At 34.0% G+C, this 26290-nt stretch overlaps 1 protein-coding gene across 1 annotated transcript in view; it reads left to right on the top strand.

The window, feature by feature from the left end:
* LOC149782436 (cell adhesion molecule CEACAM5-like) overlaps positions 1-26072 on the top strand; it is a 133328-nt gene extending 107256 nt beyond the window's left edge. The window contains exons 8-10 of the mRNA XM_089935139.1: positions 17064-17336; positions 18688-18960; positions 25777-26072. Coding sequence (XP_089791265.1) covers positions 17064-17336; positions 18688-18960; positions 25777-26072 — 842 coding nt within the window. The remainder of the gene's footprint in view (positions 1-17063; positions 17337-18687; positions 18961-25776) is intronic.
* The last annotated feature ends 218 nt before the right edge of the window (positions 26073-26290 follow it).

Raw genomic sequence — 26290 nt, 5'->3', positions numbered from 1 at the left:
CCTGGTTAACATAGCACATGACCATAAAGAATTGGCTAATGGTGCTAAATTGGTATAGACATGCACATTAGCTGTGCATTCTTGATTAAGTTTTGTTTTCAGTTGAAATTTCAAAACAATGTGTACATCCCTTTTTCCCCCCTACTGGAATTATGTGTTTTGATGAAGGTGCCCAGTATACATCCTGATGAGTGCTACACCTACATCACAAACACTTTGACCTATATTTCACATTTCACTAATGTTTCACATGGTTTGTCTTTCAAGTTTACTTCTCAAGTTCAATTCCTGATAGAATCATCTAACTACTATATGATTGTTAGCATCTGTGTTGGTACCATCCTTACCACAAAATAATACTGTGACCTACATTTAATATTTTGCTGACTTAGGTTATGCATCAACATTTAGGTCATTGCCCACTGGTTTTCCTGCACCATGTATATAGGTTTTTATGTCAAGATTCAATGACGTTGGTGAAGGGAGTGCATCTTGATGAGTACTTTACATTTATCACTAACATAGGTCACTGTGACCTATGCTTTTCACAGAGTATGATAAAGTTTTAAGTACATTTCTCAAGCTATGTTCACTCTAGAATAATCAAACTAGATAATTGCTTGCACTGACCATTAAAGAATGATAACATGAGCTACATTTGAACATTTTGCTGACTTTGGTTACGGTTTGGGGTTTAGATAAAAATGAAACAGTTTTTATTATGCCACAAAGGTATGTAGGGAAATTATTGTTTTTAATTCTTTTTTAAGCATATGATACTGATTAGTTGATATATTGTACTGTGTTCACCAGGTTCTGGGCTAAAGTAGATACACAAATTAATTTTGGGGATTTTTTGTAGCATTTGTTTATTTATTTCTTTACCCTTGGGAAAAAACAAGTGTTACTGGATTGGCAACAAAAAATATGGACAGTCAGCTGACTGGAAATGCATATAATTTTGTTTTGGACTTAGCATTTTGTATAAATACTGTTATACCAAGATTCTTAAAATTGGGTGAGGGGATGTATCTTGATGAGTACTACACGTCCCCACTAGAATAGGTCACACTTACTTGTATTTCATACCTCACTTCCTTGGTTTCAGTTTAGCCCTGCTTATGCCAGAATTATTAAACGTTGTGATTGTGTATATCCATATGTATTCCACACTCTGCCAACAACAATTCACTGAGACATGTTGAACCTTTTTAATGGCTTATGTTTTTGAATTTAACCCTTGACTATATTGATCTTTTATCTATTTTTTTATATGGCTATATATGCAATTATAAAACATGGTGATGTGTGCATCTTGGGAGGTACTACATACTCATTTTATAAGTGGGTCACCATGACTCATAGTTAGCATTTCATTGATTTAGTTTAACATTGTTACTGTTCATACCTTACTATATGATTAAATGATCCTGGTGTATTATTTATCGATGTGCAAATTTTACCTAATCACTCACAAAGTGAACTTTGTGAGTGATTAGGTAAAATTTACACAGCCATGATCATCCTTATAATTCCAATTTACTTCCTTTCTAACATCAGATCTGATTCAGCAGATTCAATCAACAAAACATTCACTTTTATGTAGATCAAAGTTTTCGTTCATTAGCCTATTAACTGCAGTAGAATACATGGCCTGATCTTTGCTAGCCAAGATAATAGATTCATTGTTCCTTTATACTGTAATATGGGGTAGAATGTCATAGCGGGTCATGCCGGTGATATATTGGTATGATCATTATTTTAATATACAGAAAATGCTTTTTTTTGGTTAAACCAGGATATTATAGGACGAAATGATGATGGTTGGATATTTATCAATGTGTAAATTTTATCTAATCACTCCCAAAGTAAATAAAGTTCAAAGGACTTTATGTAAACTTTGTAAATGATTAGGTAAAATTTACACATCGATCAATACCCAACCTTGATCATTTAATCCTTATAATTCCAATTTACTTAATTTCTAACATCATATCATCAGATTTAGTCAACAAAACATTCACTTTTATGTAGATCAAATTTTTTTTCATTAGCCTTTTAACTGCAATAGAATACATTGCCTGGGTCTCACTAAACAGTACCCCAAGACACTCCAGTACACGCTAAGACTCTCCAAGAACACATCAAGACTTTATAAAATACCTACTTCAAATTTCAACAACAACACAAACAAACAAAGAAACATTAACTATGAATATTTAGCGATTGTTTATATAATGGAAAAAGTAGCAAGGTCAAAGAGTTGCCAAGGGAAATAACTCCTATTTAGACAAAGAGTGTTTGGGTGCAGTAACTTGAATATTTATCAACATTTATAAATAAATAGCAATACCACATGGGAGCAAGACATTTCGACCCCAAGAAAATTCCCAAGACATTTCCACCCCAAGAAACTTCAACTCCAGTCAAGGGACAATACGCCCCCAACTCATGCATATTTAAAACAATAATTAGCACTAATATTAATTTCCACTAATCACACCATTATTCATTGACATCTGCAATTAAAGAAGATACCAACACATCTCTAAGTCGCCGAAAAAGATGCCAACAATTAATTATGCTTAAAGTCACTTTTATTAATCTAATGAATCATGCTAATCGGAATGAAAAGAAATCACATTTACCGTGCCCTATAAATTTGCATGAAAAAATCAGACTTTTTAGAAGCAATAATTAGCACACTGCTAATGGTCATTCCCACTAATCACATGGTTTTTCACTGATGTCTGCAATTTGAAGAAAAAAAGATGTAAACAGTTAATTATAATTAAAGTCACTTTTATTAGGTTAATCAATGCATGCTATTTAGAATGAAAAGAAATAGGTTTGAAAATTAAACTTACCGCATGCTTTAAATTTGTACAAAAATGCCAAATTTTTTAATTACTTGCTAGTTTTTATCCTAAGCTTTAATAAAGGTGTTTGGCATACTTGTGTGTACATTTTGCATTAATTTATATTAATTACAGTTTATATTGTGACATTTCAATCAGATATATTTTGGTATAATATGAAGTGAACTGTGTTAATTGTGACCATGGCGTTTTATCCTTGTGTAAAATATCATAATCATGTCAGGCCTCGCCAGCTTGCTTTGTCTTGTAATAGATATGGGAAATGGCAGCATTCCATTTGTGATACAGGTTAGTGTAATGATTCATTATCTTCTTTTAATCTGTCAGTCTTCCTCTCTTAAATATTTTTTATTTATTTATTTATTTATTTTTTATTTGTTTATTTATTTTTTTCTGAGCTGAACATACCAAGTAGCATAGATGTTGCTTGTATAATCATATATTTTGGATATACAAATATATATATAATGATTTTATTCTGTCAAGCTTACCAACTTCATACAGTTCTAGAATTTCTTTATTTTTAGAACATAATGTAAATAATTAAATATTGAACCAATTAACAATTAGTAAAACCATCTTACTAATTTCAATATTTCAGACTCCAACACTGTTTGCAGTAATTGTGAATATTAGATGTTTGACTTTAAATACCAATATATCATGTTCTGTAGTTTTAAATGTATTTTATTTCTAAATTAATTAGTACTGAGCATGAAGTTAGCAGCGAAATCTTCCATACAATAATTCAATACTATGATTACAGATACTTGTCAATTCTTAATAATATTTAACTTTCCAAAACAGAATATATATTTTATGATTAGTAGTATATAATAATAATAGCCTTATTAATTATGGTGTATTTTCCATTTTGTGATTTCATATACTTTGATTTCTGTATACGTTTATTGTCCTTGAGGAAGTTTGCGAAAATCTCTGTCGTTTGCTTTTTGGATTGCACCTCCAGACACTGTCATGGCAAATGTGTTCTTTTTTAGTTAACTGACAATTCCCACTGTCGTAAAGAGCGCTTCTGTCATCTATGAAATGGAGCTGTGTCACACTGAAAAGTTTATGTATTAGATCTTGCGCGTGTTGTGGTTTCCAGTCAGCGGAAAGTTTTTGAATGTTATTGATGGACTCTGCATTGTCATTAGTCAAAATCACATGCTCTGTATTTTTACAGCTTGTAACACTCTTTGGTCATGTATTCTAAATGTCTCTGTCAAAAGTTTTGATACACAATTTAAAATGAATTTTTTTTTGTATAAACAGTTTACAACAAAATAAATGAGGGAAGTGTGTTGCATTGCCATTTAATGAGGAAATTGTTTTAAAAATAATATAAAATTAAAGAGATTTGACACATAAGAGTTAGTTTCCATGGATTATCAGAAATAGGGCCATCAACCAATACTATCAATCATTGATAGTAACAATGTCCATATGAGAGTTTTGGTGTGAATATATGTAATAATATTGGGGTGTTGTTGGAGAATCTTGGGGTGTTTAGAGAGACCGTACATAACTCTATCTTTTGCTAGCTAAGATTCATTGATTCTTTAAACAGTGATACGGGGTAGAATGTCATAGTGGGTCATGTCAGTGATATATTGTTATAATCATTATTTTAAGATATAAAAAATGATTGTTGTGGTTAAACTGGGAATATTCCTTTGTTTTTATATTTATATTTGTGTATGGCACCTGTTGTTATAGTCCTACATGTAAGACCTTTACGCTGATATTTATGTTTTGGGCATCAAAATAAAACCAACATGTGCTATGTCTTACATTGTAGGACTATTGTTGTTATAGCAATGTTGTTGTTACTTTCGATGCATTTTGATCTTTCAAAAGCAAAACCGTATCCATTTTTAGTGACAGCCCTTGGTTGACCTATGACCCTGACCTTTAATAACCGCTGCTGTAACATGTTGTCGAGGTGAAATGCAATAAAAATTGCCAAAGATTAGCTTCTAAAGCTTGCCATATGCCTTCTTCAGCAAAAGGAGAGAGTGTTGGATTGCAGGAAGGTCTGTGCAATTACATTGTTTTAACTTCTAATGGTCAATTCTAAGCTTGACTTGTCATTTTTGATCGGAAATCACAGGAGTGGGTGGGTGAGAGCTTGTTGTTATTATTATTAGGGTGTAAGGCATTGATATAGATAAAACTTCACATCAGATGGTCTGGTAATGGAACCAAATTTCAGATCAGTATCACGTTTACATCCAATCAAAATGTAGAAAATGTAGTAAATCTTAAAAAAATTGAAAATATTTCTTTTTGTTTTCGAAAATTAAATTTGCTTATGGCACGTGTTGTTATAGTCAATAAAAGAATGGCGCTTGCATAAATCCAGAAGCAGACAAACATGCAATGCAAAATTCATAATAGTTAGAAGTCAGACAAATTCCAACCGATTACATTTTCCACCAGAATAGATCCAGAGGTTTAGTAATGGAGTATGGAAGCTAACTCATAAGCTAGATCGAAAGACTAAACCAAGAGAAAATAGCTCGAATGTGTTGGTGATAAGCAAAATGGCTGATGGCTGATGCACAATGAGTATATTTTAGGAGAAAAAAATGTGTTTCAGAGACACGAGCTCGATGTCTTTTACATGTAGCGGTCTGTAATTGTTTTCCTACACTTGATGACACTTTCAATTAATTAAAATAACAATATAATTTGTACACAGTGATGTAACAACAATTGAGCAGAAATCACACTGTTAGTGTGGTAAATACAAACAATAGTAATAATGAAGAAACTATCAATATAATAAACAAATAAGATTTTAAAAAAACATGATAAAAAGGAAATCCATTCAGTACTCAAACAGAAGAACGGAAAAACAAAAAGAAAGACAAAAACTAATTCAAACTAACTTTAAGTAAGACAACAAATGACGATGAAAAAAGAAACTGACAAATAAAATTAAAAACATTGAAGAAGATGAAAATCAGGGTAGGATAATAAGGGTGGGAAAATTCACAGAGATCTGCAACCAGACCCTGTTACAGCATGGGAAGCACTGTACATCTACTGGTTCAGCTTCACCTTGAGAAGCAGACCAGAGATCAACAGCAAACTTCACCAAACTACATATGATTGCCCATTGCGATAAAACAAAAAACAATAGGATAATGCTAATAATGGAAATTTGTCAAAAATATAAGTATAATAAAAACAATATTTTATATATAGATTTAAACTTTGAAAACAAAATTGTCTTAAAAATAATAGACTATATAGTAATAACAGTGACATCCTGTGGCAAGGTGATAACATTTTTTAAATAATATATGTATTATACAAAAACTGAATACCTATTACAATATGAAACCATGATACAAAACCACAAAACAAAACCAGTACGTCTTCCTACAAACATATATGTACTTTTAGTTTGAGACAACACAATTTTTTTTCGATTTTGGGGGAGATGGAGGAGGGACTCAGCAATACCGACCAGTGTGGGGACGCGTAACGCAAATGCGAGCTGAAGCCCTGCCCTGCCTCTCACCCCACAGTGTCCATAGTTCAAAGTCAGGCAAGCTTAATTTTTAAAATTTGGAAAAATAAAGGGGAAGAAAAGAGAAGAAATTTTTTCTTTGAAGTTTCAATTTAAAAATTTTATAATCATCCCCCCTTTTTTCTTTCTTTTTTCTCCATTAAGCCATATATAGTATGGGATACAGGATAAAGTAAGTTGCATAGACATCGCAGGGCTAAATCACAGGGTGCTATATGAAGTGGACAGGCCTGCAAAATAGCAACAGAAAAACCCACATGGAGGAAATGGACAAACAGAACAAAAACAATGGATAAAAATAGATATTATAATCAAAAATGTAATAATACTAATCTAGAACTAATACCAAATATACAAAGAATTTTTTTTTGGTCTTTTGGAAATTTTATTTACACTTTCAATAAATAAAGGAGAGAGCTTTATTCTGTTAAAGATAAACATTCAGAAATAAAGAAAAATGTGGATCCATCCCCGGATAAAGCCTCTCATTCTGAATTAAAGAAATAGTGAGAAAACGACACACAATGATCACCCAATTAAAACAATAAGTTTCTTTTAAATATTATTATATATCACACTGTTTTCTCAACCAAATTTCAAACAATTCAGTTATAATATATTTAAATAAAAATTTAAATATTACTAAACAATCATTTTAGAGTATATGAGAAGACAACTGGGGAAAAATCTGATTATGACTACCATCCCAACAAAGAAACATATAGCACACATACATACATATAGCACACAAACATATAGCACATATACAATATAGCAAACACATATAGCTTACACGGGACTTAAGGATCTCTGGCAAAGATCACCAAACATACTAGGGAAGGAATTTCGACACTGGGTTATAATCCAGTGTTGGACGAACAACCCTATAGATTACACAAGTTATTAAATACCCCATCAAAAATTCTATATAATTCTTGATCAAAATTCTGTAATAAATAATACAAACAGACATACCTTTGAGGGATACAAAAAACAACTTTTTAAAAAATGGAAATGGGGGGGCATCTGTCTCTAGCCCCCCCCCACAAAGTGTTGTTATAGCAATGTTGATTATACCTTCTACTGATTTCAATCTTTCAAAAGCAAAATCGTGTCCATTTTTAGAGAGATCCCTTGTTTGACATATGACCCTGACATTTAATAACTGCAGCTGTAATGTGTTGTCGAGGTGAAATGTAATAATTTCCGAAGATCAACTTGTAAAGCCTGCCACACACCTTTGTTGACAAAATGGATGAGTGGTGGAGTGCAGGAAATTCTGTGCAATTACATTGTTTTAACTTATAATGGTCCAGTTTAATCTGTGGTTTGTAAATTTTGATTGGAAATCACAGTAGTATGTGGGTTCATTTTTGTTGTTATTATTAGGGTGTAATGGGTAGATGTAGATAAAACTACATCAAATGACATGGAAACAGGGAACCAAAAGTAGCCCACATAATTTATCAATGTGTAAAAAATTCCAGTTCAGTATCACGTGACTGTTTACATCCAACCAAATTGCAGAAAATGTGTTAATTTGAATTATTTTTTAAACTAGCTGATTCTATACATCTCTTTTGGTATGTAGTTAAATAATTGCCTTCAGTTTATTGGACATGTGAGCCAATATTTTGTCTTCCTGCTTCTGCTGTTTTCCTAGGCTTTGTCTATAAATAACGACATTGTTGTGTCTCTGTTTATATTTATAGTACAATTTTTTCTTCACTTCAGGTGCGTTCCCTTTTACATCATAGCACGTGGCAAGACTAGTTTAAACAAGGTCACCCTGCTTGTGTGATTGTGTCTAAAAATGTTGAAGTACATTATCATTGAATTTGCTGTTAAGCATTTTTCGAGGAATTCATACAATAATCTTCAATGAAATTTTGATAGACAAGGTGAAAAAAAAGTGTTTGTGTGATTTGGATTTTTAATGTAGCTTTAACAATTTTTCAGTCATGTCACTACAATGTCTGCAGTGTGGCAGTTTATAGTGATGCCTAGAATTAGGGCATCATGTCACATACATGTAGCATGATGTCCTACCCAATTGCATTATCCTGACACCAGGCCAACCAGTCCTAACACTAACCTCTTATGCTGAATACTTAACGAGGCAGCTGATAGTACCATTTTTATAACTCTTTGGTTTTCGCTTGGCCGGGATTTGAACCCATAACCTCCCACATCCGAGGCGGATGCTCTAACCATTTGGCCACTGGTGTGGTCAAAATAAAGTGAATAAATGCCATTGAAAGGTATGTGTTATCAAATTCTTGAAATTAATGACACAAAATATGTAATTGCAAAAATGACTTAGAGTGTGTAGATGAGCTATGTGACTTGTACTATAATTCAAAGTAGGTGACTTAAGCTTGTTTGATTTTACATTTTATGGGCCATTTTGTTGTTTTAGGTGCATCTTCCTGTGGGTCATCAGCATGAAGATGCCTGTTGCTCCCAGACATTTTCCTTTTACTCATTTTTGATTAGTGTTATCTAATTTGTATGAAAAGCATTTTTGCAAATATCCTTTTCAGCAGATTGTTGCTCATCAGAACTCTCATTGGGCTTTTCTGACCACATATTGCAGAAAATTATTATTAAAAAAATATAAATATTTCTTTTAACACATAATAACATAATAACTAAGACTATAAGCTTTTACAATTTTTACAACTAAACAGAAGCTCGAAGTATACTGAACTATTTAAAGAATAATAATCGTTGAGAAAATCCTATGATGTTTGGGTGTTTCCAATTTACCAAAAATTATGAAGATGTTTATTTGCAATTTTTTCATAAGTACAATTTCAATGAAAATAAAATTGAGCAACAAAATTTAGTTTAATTAAAATCCACCGACAATCCATGATCAGATTTGCTAAATATGAATCAGCAACAAAGATCCTGAGTTATGTCAGGATTGTTGCAGCATTTCATTGCATGAGTGGAACTTGTTGCTGCAATTTGAAAACCAAACCTATTTCATACTTGAAAGAGATTAGAATATTTGTTTAGAAAAAATGTATCTATTAGTCTTCATAATGACTCAAAATTTGACTGTTTACTGTTGGTTTGACTGGGATGATGATAGGACCAGTGTCAATAGCCTAAATATAGTGAAAAAACCTAGGAAACCTTGGAATGGTTATTTTCCTGGTACATATGACTTGTACATAAGACTTCTACTCATTGCAAGAAGAAAGGACACATTATTTCTGATTAACACAAATTGAACACTAGGCATCAGAACCAAGACAGACATATTCCAAATGCTCTTATTTCTAAGAGGTCATGGTCATTTATTGAAAGCAATATTTTGTTGCATTTGATAAACCCTAGTCTGAATTTATTATGGAGAATTATGAACCATTCATATCGAAGGGTTCTATATCACTCTTGGGTGATTCGGCCAATACTATCCCTATTAAAATTTTAAGAAACACAGGAGATTCTCATAGTCTTTTATTGTCAGGTAATTTGCCTTTTTCTGTGAAGGCTCTAATGAGTGTTCTTTTTCAGGGAGTAGAGTGCGGCTTTGTTAATGTTCTACTCCATTGTGTAAATTTGTCCTCAGACTTAGTCTTAGGACTCGGGACAGTTGGCACATGTCTGTTTTACCCGTTGAGGGCATTCATTTATTACTAGGCAATGACCTAGCTGGCGACTAAGTTGTGGTTAATCCACTTGTAACTGACAAGCCCTGCTTGGATCAGAAAGTAGATCCAGTTGAAAAAGAATACTCAGAATTATTCCCAGCTTGTGCAGGTATCAGAGCTATGGCAAAAAATACTCTTGAGAATGATGTTAATCAGGAAATTATTCCTTTAACTGACACATGTATGACTCATTCTCTTTAATCTAATCAGGGTGACAAACGACAATCACTTGTCGTCGAACAGGAAAAATATCCTGAGATCTCCTGTTTGTTTCAAAGGACTGTAGTGAAACTGAAGCAGCTACTGAAGTTCCTGTCTGTTATTTCATTACCTACTGGCGATGAGTGGTTAGTGAACTATCGAATTGTAATTTCAAAACCTTACAGACAGGAAATAGTTATTCTGACCCATAAAACTCCATTGGCTGGTCATTTAGGGATTAATAAAACATATCACAAGATCTTGTCTCACTTCTAATGCCCAAAAATCAAAAGTGATGTTGGTAAATACTGTAGATCATGTCATACCTGTCAAATGTAGAAAGAAACAATCAGAAAATACCTAAGGCTCATCTACAACCTATTCCTGTCTTTGACGAACCAATTAGTAGTATTATAGTAGATTGTGTTGGTCCCTTACCTAAGACCAAGTCAGGTAACCAATGCCTGTTGACCATTATATGTGTCAACAAGGTTTCCTTTGAGGAATATCAAAACTTTGATAAAGTTTTTTTTACTCAATTTGGCCTTTCCAAATGTATTCATTTGGGTCAAGGGTCAAATTTTAGGTCTGGATCTTTCCAGCTTATTATGCTTGAATTTGGCAGTTCAGATCAAAAGTGAAATTACTATTTGACAGAATTACAATGGAGAGAACTTTTGAGTTTGGTAATAGAGTTCTGTCTCTCTTGTTCATTCTTAAAAATTTTCTTCAGATTAGATATTATGGCCCTTACAAAGTCAAGAAGAAAATGAGCTAAATTATAATATTAGTGCCCCATGGCTCTAAATAAATTATAGGAATACCAGTATATTGAAAGAGATAGCCCGGTTAAACATGCAATGAATTTAGTTGTACCTTCAGAAAATGTCCATCTCCCAAACACCTCCCTGGCTGCTCAAACAACCAAAAGTACTTTTTACGCTACACGATAGAAAAAAATCCGAGACAAACTCTTCCATCTTCCACAACTTTTTCATGAACTCCTCTCCAAATTTAAAATCTATACAAGAATTTATACCGATTGATCAAAGGATGAGGAAAACGCTGCTGCAGCCTTCATTAGTGGAAAACACACAACACAAGTTCGCTTATCAAATGGCACATCAATTTTGTCAGCCAAAATCAGAGCAATAGACCTTGCTCTGCAATATATCGAAAATAAACGCATCTTAAGCAGCAGCATCTTCTCTGATTCCTTATCAGTACTTCAGTCACTGCACAGTAGAAAACTGGAGAACCCATTGTTTACCAATGTTCTCGTCGAACATAGTAAGCTGGGTACCTTGAACAATATCGTATAATGTTGGTTACCTAGCGATGTTGGTATTAAATGTAATGAAAAGCAGATCGTGCTTCTAAAATGGCCCTATCCAAAGAACCATCTGATTTTAAAATACCATATACTGATTTTATCAAAGAGACTTCATGTCAGAAATGGCAGGCATAATGGAATGATGCAGTGAATAATAAACTTCATGCCATCAAATCAACCCTAGAAGAATGGACTCCTTCCTACAGAACTATGCTTAGGGAGGAGGTAGCCATTGCAAGAATTTGAATTGGTCATACTTATATGACCCACTCCCACATAATAAAAGCTGAAGACCCACCAGAGTGCATTTCTTGCAACGAACCATTCTCTGTCAAGCACTTTATTATAGAGTGTTTTGACTTGCAACCTAGGAGCGATCAGTATTACAATGTGCATGACATGAAGGAACTTTTTGATACAATAAACCTCGCTTGTATTATAGAGTTCCTGAAGGCAGTGAACATTTACTCTAAGCTATAACTTTTATGCCATTAATTTGAGCATTTTTATGTAAAGTATTTATTGTCCATTTTCTTCAATAACTTTTCATCTGCCTTTATTACCATATACCATTTACATTCCCTGTAGATTGGGAATACTTATTTATTATTGTTACCATTTTATCATTTTATTTGGTTTTGATATCGTTGGTCAATATAAAACCTTTTATCATTTTTTACATAATCATACATATGACCTTTTGTATGGCGCTAAATAACCTAAGAGTGCTGGTGCGCCGAAGAAAAACAAACAAACAAATTTAGTTGTACCTGTCCCACTCATTGAAGATTTAAGCGAAGGAATTCTACTGACATTGGAGTGACAAATCATCAGAATTCAGAAATTATGAAAGATCTAGACCAGAATCTTTCACATTTGCAAGAGCAAGAAAGAAATGAACTTGAACAGTTATTATTTCATCATGAGCACTTATTTCCAGATGTTCCTACAAGGACAAACAAAATCTTTCATAACCTTGAAATTGTAAATTCCAAACCTGTGAAACAACACCCATTCAGGATGAACCCTCTCAAACAGGAATGCTTGAAAAAAGGAAATTCAGTATTTTCTGGAGAATGATTTTATAGAGCCCAGTAAAAGTGTCTGGAGTTCACCATGCATACTTGTTCCAAAACCAGATAAAACTTTTAGCATGTGCACTGACTATAGAAAGACGAATAGTGTGACAAAAACAGATTCATTCCCATTACCAAGAATCAATAACAGTATTGATATGATTGGGAATGCCAAGCATGTCAACAAATTTGACCTCCATAAAGGATCTTTGCAAATTCCACTAATGGAAAGAGCAAAAGAAATTTCAGCATTCGTGACCCCAGATGGAACTTTACCAATATAAAGTAATACCATTTCAACATCTGATGAATATGATTACCTCTGGTCTAGATAATTGTGTTGGTTACATCAATGATGTCATCATCTACAATGACACCTAGAAAGAACATCTAGCAACAATTCGGAAATTCTTTGACAGATGCATGTTTGACAGTTATTAAGAGACAATTTATAAGAGTTTTTTTTTAACCTCATGTATAATTAGTCTGTGGTAAAAAGAAAGCTTTATCATATAAATCTTTCTTTTTCTTTATGATGGGAAGTGGTTGTATATTTGATTTAAATTAAATCTTATTTAATTGTTTGTAAGTTATAAAATCATTATATTTTTTTAATTTCATTATATGTATAAAATAAATATCATTCTGTTTACTAGGAACTCATATGTTTTTTTTAACATAAGACTGATCTGGTTCCTGACCTTAGTTCAAAATTAGTAACAGCCACATGAACAAGTTATTTTTAATTTATTTTTATTGTGGGAATAATAAGGTTGAGATCAAGGCTGTGTTGGATACGTGACCCTAGACTTGTAAATAGTTTTTAGTGAAGTACACAACTTTTATTCTCGAAGTAAAATTATTGGTTCTAATCAAGGACATACAGAGGCTACATGAATTTTATATGTAAACATGATCATGTGACCCTGATCCGGTCATCTGTTTTGCATAAAATTCAAGTTTTAAACCATCATTTTAGAGAAATAATCTCAGTCTGGCTTCTAAACATGAGACATAAGGGTGTTTATTTTGTTGTGTCATTCAGTGGGGCAGAAAATGAAAACACAGTTAGGCAAGAGAACAAGATATGACTTAACAGCATATGCAGACAGAGATTTATATGGAAGGAAACTGCATTTTAGCCATATATCCTTCCTCAGTATTATTCCTTTCTTGAATTATTCCTTCACGGGTCTCCTGGTAATTCTTATCAGACACTACAAACATGGCAAGAACAATTTAATGATATGCACTTGAAAAATCAAGCGCTTGAAGATGAAAACAGACACTTAAAGAAAGAAATGTCCAGGCTGAAATAAAAAGTAAAAATTCTCAAGTCAGGTGTAAAAGTGCTACCTGGTAAAACAAATTAACACATTTCTTTATTCATATTTTATAATTTAGGCATATAACTTATGCTAATAGAAATTTTTACATGAATCTGTAATTTATGCCCATCCATGGGTTGGCAGTTTTCACCAGGTTCATCCTTCATCAATTGCCACTAATAGTCAGTCATGTGCTGAAAATGGTGTCAAACCTAAATGATATTAAAATTTAAAACCTAATATCCTGCCTTCTACATTGTTAAAGTCGAATTCACAAAAGGGCAGTGTAAATGTTTAAATATTTCAAGTCATTCATTGAAGACTGAAGTATGTTAATGCCTTGATATTTATTTCAGGCAAATTATTCTACATCACAATTGATATTTTCAGCCACAAAGAAAATTGCACTTTTGGTTTAAACTTTACAAATTCTATGGGTACTTTTCTGCAGAGGATCATGTTTCATTTCTTCCAGGATTACCTGCAACAACACCCATGAAAATCAACTTCTTAAAGCAGTTGCCTAGCGTGCTTGAGGTTGGATATGATTTATTTTTATGGAGATTAGTATAGCTAGTTGAGACATATATGATCTGAGTTGGGATTTGGGCTGAGGCAAAAAAATCCCAGTCAAGGATTTATATTATTTGTCAGTACATTACAAATAATACGACATTTGCACATCATGTTTAGCATAGATAAATAATGTCAGTTTTCATCTGAAACAGTTGGGTTGCATAAAGAGAGACAATTGGACCATGTCATTGTATTGCCATACATGTTTAATTATTTTCTTGTCTAATATAGGAGTGATAACTGTAGACTGATGGATCATAATATGTAAGTCATAGTTCAAAAGATGGAGACAGAAGAGGTCATTTTCTTGGGGGAATATATTTGCAAGTATTTCTTCATTTTAAAGCCCACTACTATATATTTCTCTGTTATATAAATGCTTTAAACATCTCATGAGTTGCTCTGCTAAAGTACATATCATACAAGTAATATAGGGATTTGGTACTAGTTCTGTTATTTGTATCACTTTCAGAATTTGATTACAGATTTCTTTAAATGGTGATTATTCTATTTATTTCAATCTTGATTGATTAATATTCATTGGAAGATCATTATATTGATGCCTAGAGAAATACATATGACAAATCACTGTTAAAGTATGACAAAATGTATAGATGAAGCTAACAAAGAGGTTTGATTTTGTGTAATCCAGATTGGATGTTGTATGAATGATGTTGCAACAAGAATACTACATATTGAAAAAAATCTGAACAACCCCTATATTGGTAATTTTATACTTTACATGCTTTTCTTGATAATATATATATAATTTGAGTCTGCAATTAAAAAAGGTCAAGCAGTTAATAATTTTGTCTGGAAGTTTTGTAAAAACAAATCGGGTCAGGTGCAGATTGCAAATCAGTAAGGACTGAATAAACTTTGGTAAAACTACTTTAGTTATAAATTTATCCTATAAAAATAGACTAGAGGAACAAATTTTGTGGACATTATGTTGCTAACATATTTGGCGCTTGAGATAGGATGAGTTGAGGATATGGAGAACCAATAAGTGTTCTTCAACAAATGCTGCTTACTCTACCATCCATCAGTAACTACAGTAATGGCGGACTCAAAAATGGTAGTGCTTACTTTCAGTAGCAAGCTGTCTCTCCTATACATTATCAGCCACTATTTCTTCAAACGAAACTTGCTTACGCTGATGACCAATGTCTTGTTTTCTTTACGTTTACAAAATGCAATATATACAGTCTCACACCAGGTGAATCTGCTGTATCCAGCTTCTCATTCAGATGTGCCTATCCATTTCTGGTGACCATTCTCCCCCGAAAAGCTCATACATTATTATCAAAGTGATTACTCTTCTGAGTTTGCAGTTGAAGACTTATTTCAACCTTGAAGGACTTGTTGCGTCCTCTGCACTTGACCAATAAAACTAGTGCCAATCCATATGACTCCAAGGTAATGGGAGAGAAGCCTTTTTGAGCCATGATAATTGCTGGTTTACATGTACAGGTATGCTAAAGGGTAGTTATAGAAACATGCTTCTCAAAGCAGATCAAATTCATGAGCCTGTATCCATAACTATTTTCAGACTTAACTCTGTGCATCATGTACTTCAGTCACTACTGCAAACCATCTCATATAGATTTTGTAGTGCATTCAGGAATGTACTTTGGACATCATTTTGATCCAGTCTGCATGCTTAATTTTCTCCTTCATATATTGTTGTGTGGCATTTGATGGCCTTCTACTAATGGGTCTTTATACTGGTCTGCCTTTAATTGACATATCTCCTTTTTCCTTTACTTCATATCTTGCATATCATAATGTAATTTTCTGGTTGACTTAATTCACTCAGCTTTTTCATATATACCATTACTCTGTGTATACTACAAAGCACAGTGGCTATCTTACATTCCTACAGACCATGAGGAATTCTATCTTTAAGCAAAAGGGCATAAAAAACGTAATTCTTCTGGTTAAAGTTATTAATATTGACAAAATTGAAATGCATTTAGAAGAAATAATGTCAGACCATAAGCTTACCTTATCCTTAACACGAAGTCATCACTTTGTGAAGGAAAAAAACAATGTTTATCGTTAGCTGTATCTACCTGATCTCTAACATAATTTTGGTGTCATATGCTGGAGGGAAAGATTGCATAATTCCATATTTTGTTTTGTTCGTAACTGATTGCTTTTGTAGTTGAGTAAATCTCTCATTTCTTCATGCTCACGTCTCACCAGAATTGAATCTACCAACATATCAGTGTCTGACATTCATCACAAATATTCCTTCACTTGTTAAAATGAGGGGAGGGGAGATAATCTTTTAGACAAATGTATGCACATATAGATGCAAGGTACCACACTATTCTAGATGTTAAAGCTGGTAATTCACTTGCAACAATGCCAGTGTATTATGATAAAAACAAATGTCTTGCTGTCATGTATATTTCTTGTGTAAGGCATTGTTGATTGATTGTCCTGTTTATTGTAGATGGACCAGACACTAATGGATTGACCTTGTCCCCAAGCAACACCTCTTATCAGTTGACAGAGTCTTCATCATTTACTGTCCAGTGTACTGCCACCTGTGTACCTCGGTGTAACTACCAGTGGATGGGTCCAGGTACCAGCCAGAATGATAGCCATGGATTGTTGTCTGTCTCAGAGATATCAAGGAATCAAACTGGAACATTCACATGTACAGTGACCAACCCCAAGAACCCTGGAAAGTCTATTACAGCCAGCCTTTCTGTAATAGTTTATTGTGAGTTAATGACCTTGAAATTGCCCAGCTCATTGTAATTCCATGTGAACAAATAACCTGGAATATGTTGTATGTGGGCCACTATTCATTTGCATTACACCATCATGTTCCTAGTTTCAATTAATTGAGAAAAAAAATACCCCAATAAGAGCAGTCACAACCACTGTGGGCAAAATTGCATCATCGTGTAAACAAGGCCTTTCAAGTTTTTATCAAATTATGTTGAAGTGAAATAAAATATGGCCACAACTATTCCAAATATCCAAACTCATATTTCACAGACAGCATTTGGCTTCTAGTCTTTGTACTGATGATGAAAATTCATCATTAGATATGATGCCATTACTAAATGTTAAAGAAAAGAAAACAGCTTTAAATGACTTCTAATCAAAAGCCACTTATAAGAGTAAAGCCTTCATATGTAAAGGCTTTTTAAATTTGTTTAATTAATATTTAACTACTGTCAGTTATGGCTCTTCTAAAAATTGAAAATAGTTGTTTGACAGGTATCATATGGGGATTTAGGCTTTTTGAGTTTGCTAAATTGATACAGACTTGCCATTAATAACAAAAGATACTCAGAAGAAAAAACATTCCATATTGCACTATCATGGGACCTTAAAGGTAATTGTAGCAATGTTCAATGGATTTTAACGAATTAAAAATTGTCCCATAATACAAGTATCATAATCATAGCCCTCAATACATGCAGTATAATGAAAAGGTCCTAATATGCTAATTGTTGAGTCACATCTCATTTTAGAATATCCAATGATAGGTTGAGAATTTAGGTCATTATTGGCAAATGTTGCCCTCTGAAATTCAGTTTTTATCCTCCCATCATGGATACATTAATGAAACTATAATTCACAAAATATTTCATTATATTATAATTATTTGGCATCATGAAATTGATATATCTTAATGATTCAAAGTTAAACAACCTTGATTCCATATGTGTCCTTGCTTTTAGATGGACTTGATGCAACTCTTACACTAAATCCATTTAGCTCATCATATATAGAAGAAACATTTATCCCCCGGTCTTACTCAGAATTGATACTATGACAAAAGAATTTGGATTGTTAGTATTAATAGTAGCTATTTTGGAAGGGGAGCACTCTTTAACAAAGCAAGTAGGGTTTCCTATCAAAGTATCTTTGATTTAGGATTTGATCACTTTCACTATTTAAAAATGATAGTTGAGATCACCTGACTGAAATACATTTTTATACTTGGTTCATTTCTACACCAGCCTGAAAGACAGTATTTGCTAAGCATGGGCATTTGCAATAAATCATTTCAGCAGTTTTCACCCTTTGCAATAAATGAACTAATTGATTAATTATAGATGGACCAGATGACAGAAATGTGTCCCTGACTCCCAGTAATAAATCATATCAGCTGACAGAATTGTCATCTCTTGCTGTTCAGTGCTCTGCCACCTGTGTACCTCAGTGTGACTACCAATGGTCTGGGCCACTTGTCAGCCAGATTGATAGTATGGGGTTGTTGTCCTTCTCCCAGATACAAAGGAATCAAAATGGAACCTTCACCTGTACAGTGACCAACCCCAAGGTTCCTGGAAAATCTGCTACAGCCAACTTTTCTGTAATAGTTTACTGTGAGTATGCGTCTTTTTTCCATTGTCATTCACCAATTAGGCAGGCATGATTAGGAGTCCTTGTATCCATTCATTTTTCCCTCTGTCCTTCCATTCTTCATAGTCTTGTGACTGCAGTTGGTCTGATAGAGTGTGATAGATTTCTATGAAACTATTTAAATACCAATGCCATCATTTGGAAGTGCATATATTATTCATCCATGGTGCCCTTGTTCACTTTGTTTCTGTTGTTATGGTTACAGAGGACACATGTTTTCCCATCCTTCTGTTTGACATGGCCATGACTGTGTCTGCTGAATATGCAAGTGCAACACATGGAATGAAATACTAACCTTTCATTGGCCAACCAAAACCGATGCTCTGCGCCTATTTATAAATTATTTATTGATGCTTTTCATTTCTAAAATTGGTGGATGGACCCCATGCAAACTATATTACCAGCTTTTATAATGAGGTGCTAGAGACCCTAGTCTTTCAGACCATGCTCAGCTATTATAGACCTGGCTCAGCCATAATAAAATTAGCCTTTTCTGGGAATGTACTTTCATTTTACACAGAAAAAAGTTAATTTCTAAAGTTTTAAGTCTGGCTGATAATAAACCCAGCAAGTAATTTCTGGCAGTGAATACACCACACAAAAAATAATGTCACTAAATCTAATTTACCAGTCATACTGAATTCCTTGATTTATTTTAGCAGTGCAGTATAAATAGGGTTCCCAGGTTACTGGCAAGTCTGGAAAAAGTCGGGAGAAGTGATTTTTTTTCCCCGACTGTGAAAAGCCCTTGAATTTCACAAATATTGATGAAAGCTGAGAAAAACCTAGGAATTTTCCATCACCACCTGGTGCCTGAAACAATCACTTAACTAATTGTGAGTTAAATTTGTTGAGTTATAACCATAATATTCATAGGGTGCAGTATGGATCAAAGGGACTCATATCGTTGCTTATAAGTTACCTGTCATACATGTACTACATAATAACTCTCCTTTCTTGCACTACCTAATTAAGAATAAATGCTGATATTTTAAGCTATGCTTTACTGCTCCGATGGCCTAGTGGTTAGAGCGTCTGCCTCAGATGCGGGAGGTCGTGGGTTCTATCCCCGGCCGAGTCATACCAAAGACTTACAAAAACGGTACTAACAGCTGCCTCACTTGGCGCTCGGCATTAAGAGGTTAGTGTTAGGACTGGTTGGCCCGGTGTCAGGATAATGTGACTGGGTGGGACTTCATTCTACATGTCTGCGGCATGATGCCCCAGTGCTAGACATCACTATAAACTGCCACATTGCAGACATCATAGCGATATGACTGAAAAATTGTTAAAGCTACGTTAAAAATCCAAATCACATCACATCACATTAAGCTATGCTTTACGTAGCTTAATAAATTTGGTACCCATATTTAGGTCAGGCATTAAACTGTGCATCCCTATCCAAATTTTGACTTAATATGATAGGTTTAAGGAATGCCAGACTATTTTCCCATGCTACTGCTCCACTTGTCCCTAATCACGCCCACTTAACATGCAAGTAAAACCAACATACATTTTTCAAAATGTGAACTCTTTCTATTGTCGTCAAGTCGAATAACATTTATTTTTCTTTTAAAGTATTAATTCTTCATTTACATGATGACATGTTAAATTTTTCAAAAGATTGATTCATATGTGACTAATTGTACAATACTGCAATTTAATTTTGCAGACAAATCATTTGTAAATGAAATGCTTTATTATACAGGAAGTGATACATGAACTGTCACGTGTTTCTTTTGGTCTTTGTCCGGTATCATGTTTTGTTTAATGTTAGTTGTTTATCTGTGTGTGTGTATGTGTGTTAATCCACAAGATTTATTTTTAGCCTATCTGACCATGTTTTGATCTTGACAATTACGTCTTTTGTAATCATAAATTTAAAAAAAAAAACTGCTGTGTGAAGCCCAAAGCTCTATCAAAACAGTGCTGACCCCATTTTCTGCAAACGTCGGCATTCATGATATAATAATAACCATAGTGGTAGATGTACTTTAACCAACACTTCTTTCAGTAACTAAACCCGGACATCCCCAACATACATTAAGAAGGATAGTCGGATTACTTACCTCACTGTAATTAAATATTAGTACTGGGCAAATTAAAAATAAAATGTGGCCACTTGTGAGGGGTAAATTTTACATTTGTGCACTAGACTCTTTCTAGTCAAAGTCTTTGAACTTGCTGCCCAGCTATTTGTGTCATGTTCTTTTCATGTACTCTTTTAATGACATGTACATCTGGGGACCTTTCAGCCATAGAATTCTGTCATTGTAAATATCAGCACAACTAAAATGATCAATTGATCAACACATTTTCTGACTCACCAGGTGGATGAATGAGGACTCGCAAGCCTTTTTTAATTTGCCATCCAGCTATTGCATGCATAGAGAGTGATTTTCTGCATTCCAGATAAAACATTTGCATCCAAATACACGATATAAAACATTTTTGAGACCTCTGTACATGCCAATGTTTTAATACTTGAGCGTCTGTAACTTCAATCCACTTTATTCTTGTGTGCTTCTTGATACATTTGTCATCTCTTCTCTTGATCTGTCTACTGGTATTCTTGGCATAAGAACTCAACATTCTTGAGAGTTTCTCAACTTTTTGAGACCCATAGTTTCTTTTACAGATATGAATTTGGTCTTCCATAAAAAAAAAATGAACAAAATTCATGGGGGTTTTGGGGGTCCTCTCATGGGACAGCACCTCCGATGTGTGGCCCGAACACTCCCTGGCCAAAAACACAATTTTCACTCATAAAAAAACTGCTCATGGTGCAACTTATTATCAAAAATAAACCAAAATAATCATTTGAAAAACTAAAAAAAAAATTCAACTTTACTTCATTAATTTCACAATATTTATAGTCGCTTGAATTTGTTCTCCAATACTATTGATGCTGAAGTTATTGATGTGCATGTCAGCGTTCACATTGTAATTAAGTCGCAATAATTTCTCAATATTTGCAGCAAATATATTATACTTCTCTCTTTTCATAACATGTCTGTAAAATACACACCCAATTACATCAACTATATACAAATAATCCCATACATTCACTTGTCTTTTTCTTTAATGGACACAACCTATTGAAATGCCAGTTGAGGTTTTTTGTTGTTTTGGCAAAGATTTCTTTAGCTTTCCTTTTTGTCACCAATGACCTTTTTGGCTCAGTGTGCAATCATTTATTTTCCTTCTCAATGAGAGCATATTTCCTTTCAAGCTGGTGCTTGTATTGGCAACATGCAGTGTGCATATTCTGACAGAGGGCCACATCTGTTCTCTCATGCAAGAAATCTTTATTCTTATAGTAATTAACTGCACTTTTTCCAGATGCCTTCTGAGCTTTGATTTTTCCGTATGCAGCTTCTTTTATAGGTGCTGTTTCAAACTCTCCAAACCGCGATTGCCGTATATCAGATCTTTCTTGCAGAGGTCACAACTTGACAGTCCTCTAGCATTCAGTTTTCTTATAAACTGACCAACTAAATTGCTGTCAACTTTTTGCTCCAGCATTTCCCATTTCCATATGTTTTTTAAACCTTTATCTAAACGTTTCTTGTCATGCTCTCTTTCAACAACTGGGGGTGCCATGTTTTACAAGCATACTTCTTCTTTCCATTGCCATCAGTTTCCATTACACGAAGATTCATTGGATGAATTTTATAAACCTTTGACCAATCAAAATAATCTTTACGAGAGTTGTGTGCTAATATATGGAACGAATAATTTACAAGGGTCATTGCAGAATCAGACTGGACAGACCTTTTTTAAACATCCGGATCGGAGATGATATAAAAAATGGACTATATCAAGAAAAATGTGATTCAAGTCAGGAGAAAAGTAGAATTCCACTTTAAAATGTAGAAAAATCATGTCTGCTTTTAGTTGTGATGACATTTATTGCTTTTTTACCTTTATCCCCAGCCTTTATCATGGTACCTGACTTATTTATAGATGGTACCTTTTTTCTTCTGTCATTGTTTCTTGTGTGCTCTTGTGTTGAGTAATTATGGTCACTGTTGTAATGCCCTCTGCGATCTTTGATTACAATAGCTTCATCATTTGAAGAACTGGGTTTGGTGGACAGAGTCAACGCAACTCCTAGCCTTGAGCCAGTGGATTGCATGTGACTGCTTCTGTTGGGTCTGATTAATGCAGTTTGGTACTATCTGAGTCAACAACTTTTATTCCTTTCACCATTTTTACTTTTGATGTACCAATTAAAGTTTTCCCAGTGCTCACTATGTCAGCTAGCATTGTTTGAGTCTATGCCACATGTTTTGTATTTATATTTTATTCATGAAGTTGATGAAGAAAATCAGGTCTGTCAGTATGAACTGTACTCAATCAACATACAAGTAAATTTATAAATTATTGCATCTAAAGAACAAAACAAAAACATTTATATTTATGCTTTAATTGCACTAAATCAGCAACATGCAGTTCTAAATGAATGTTATGAATAAGGTGTTACTATTGTCCCTTTGTTATTTAAATGACTGTCCTTGTTTACCTGGCTTCAACATATCAGATGCAATATGATGGCTAATTTCCTCCAATGGACAACACAAATCAAACTCATAACCAATTAAACCTGCCAACAAGGAAACATTATAATGAAGTCTTTTGAATCTGGCTATGGAAATTAAACTTTAACCTTCTAACATCCCCACATTATCAAGAATGTAATAAAGTCTTTTCCGTTTGAATATCCAACAAACCAAAATGTTTACAAAGTTCAAAGCTGATAACTTTTCCTATTTTACAAGAACATGTACAAGAAGTAATCTGATTAAAATCAGATATCCACTGTCCTACATGAAGATCTGACAGTGACCACTTAGGGGTCATGTTCTGTTGACTTATGGTATTACCATATTTACTAATTCTATCAGCCACTCAGATGAAGTCTTATATCTTTGCGTTTGGGAGACTGAGCATTATGGCTGCAGAGCATCAATCAGTGCCGAATGGTTTGATTCACTTTTAAATTTTTGACAGTTGAATCCCCATTGGCAAATTGAAAGATCTCCAGAACCTGACCCCAAAGATGTCGTTGACAGATCATCACATAGGACAGTGGAGATCTGATTTTAATCAAATTGGTACATGAGGACACTTGTTATCTTATGTCAGAAAATCATGGAAACCCTGTATATATATAGAATTCAATATATTGTTCAATACAACTCCATCTGAAACGAAGCAATGTTGACCCTAACCTTTGTATCTACATCCACATTTGTCATATCTTACTGATTACATGGACATGATCGTAGCAACGGGCTTGTGGCATCAAATGTGATTTTAAAATCTGACATGTTGGGTCTTCAATTACATGTATGCCATTAACATGTACAACAATGACCAATGATCAGTCTGAAATTCCATGAACATCCATAAATGGCATCCATCAATGGCAAACTTTCAATTCTGAAAAATGTACTCTTGTAACAGAAATAACAATAGAACTAGTAAATCTTCTTTCAACATTTTACATCTTGATAATTTTAAGGGATTCATTTCTAAATTCAAAGTGAGATATTTTAAAACTGGAAATTTTTTGATGAAATCCCTTTATGCATCATAATGCCTTGGGTTCACATTATAAGGTAGATACCTGTAAAATAAGAAAAGAACTAAAAAGCACTATTAAAGATTGGAACTATATGAGATAACCCCTAACACAAACATACTTAAATCCTGAACATAATAGTCAGTGCTCAGTACTGGTTACCAGTGTTGTAAATTTTCATGTTGTGATACCAAAATGTGACCCAACATTTCAGTAGAAGTGAACGAGATACTACCATATGTGTCCAATAAGGCATGTGATATAACATGTCAGTGTACAAGCTGCATATCTTTGAAAGCTACCTGCAGTTGAAGGAAATTCTATCAAAACATGAATAACCTCACCTATTGGATTGGTAGTGCAATCAGGGTAATGCCATACAGACTTTGTTCAGATGCATTCACATACCAATTATTATCATAGAATTTTAACAGGAAATCCTTCAGAAGAATATGTATGATATTTTGTGCAATCTATTTACAATTTCTAAATAAAACAACCTCTGTTTGACTTTGTAGCTGTTGACTACTTTCTGGATTACTCCATTCTTCATCAAGTACTGAAATCTATTTGGTGGCCTTTTTTTAAGAGCAGTACTTGTATCGTTGATGGCAGTTTCTTCCTCAGTAACCTTACATTCAGTTTCTGTATCTTAGATTCATTTGTTAAAGTAAGGGGAGGGGAGATAATATAATCCTTTAGACTGTTTTGTGTGTGTGTGTGATTGGATTTTTAACATAGCTTTAACAATTTTTCAGTCATATCGCTACGATGTCTGCAGTGTGGCAGTTTATAGTAATGTCTAGCACTGGGGCATCATGCCGCAGTCAAGTAGCATGATGTCCCACCCAGTCACATTATCCAGACTCCATGGAGACCAGTCCTAACCTAACCTCTTAATGCTGAGCGCTGTTAGTAACAGTTGTATGTCTTTGGTATGACTTGGCCGTTATACAAACCCACAACCTCCCATATATAAGGCGGACACTCTAACCACTAGGCCACTGGAGCAGTCGTAAATCCTTTAGACATATGTATGCACATATGGATATAAAGTACCACGCTATTCTAGATAATACAGCTCGTAATACACTTGTAACTCTACCAGTGTATTATGCGAAATACAATTTTCTTGCTATCTTGTACCTGTCTTATGTGAGGCATTGTTGATTAATTTGCCTATTTATTGTAGATGGACCAGACACCAGTGGATTGAACTTGTCTCCAAGCAACACAGCATATCAACTGACAGAGTTATCTCCCCTTATTGTCCGGTGCTTTGCCTTCTGTGTACCTCATTGTAACTACCAGTGGACTGGTCCAGGTATCAGCCAGAATGATAACATGGGATTTTTGTCTGTCTCACAGATATCAAGGAATCAAGCTGGAACCTTCACCTGTACAGTGTCCAACCCCAGGATCCCTGGAAAGTCTGCTACAGCCAACCTTTCTGTAATAGTTTATTGTGAGTTAATGACCTTAAAATAGCTTAGCTCATTGTAATTCCACGTGAATAAACTAACCTGGAATGTGTTGTATGTGGGCCACTATTCGTTTGCTTTACACCATCATATTGCTAGTTTCGATTAATTGAGAAAAAAAGTTTTATTTACAGGGGTTAAAAGAATACATCTTGGTGTGAACAAAGCCTTTCAAGATTTATTAAATTATACTGAAGTGCAATCAAATATGGCCTCTTGTATTCC

Source organism: Sinohyriopsis cumingii, chromosome 15, assembly GCF_028554795.1.
Source record: "Sinohyriopsis cumingii isolate HCF-2022 chromosome 15, ASM2855479v2, whole genome shotgun sequence".
Taxonomy (NCBI): Eukaryota; Metazoa; Mollusca; class Bivalvia; order Unionida; family Unionidae; genus Sinohyriopsis; species Sinohyriopsis cumingii.
Note: the sequence above shows the minus strand (reverse complement) of the source record. Positions and strands in the feature narration are given on the sequence as shown.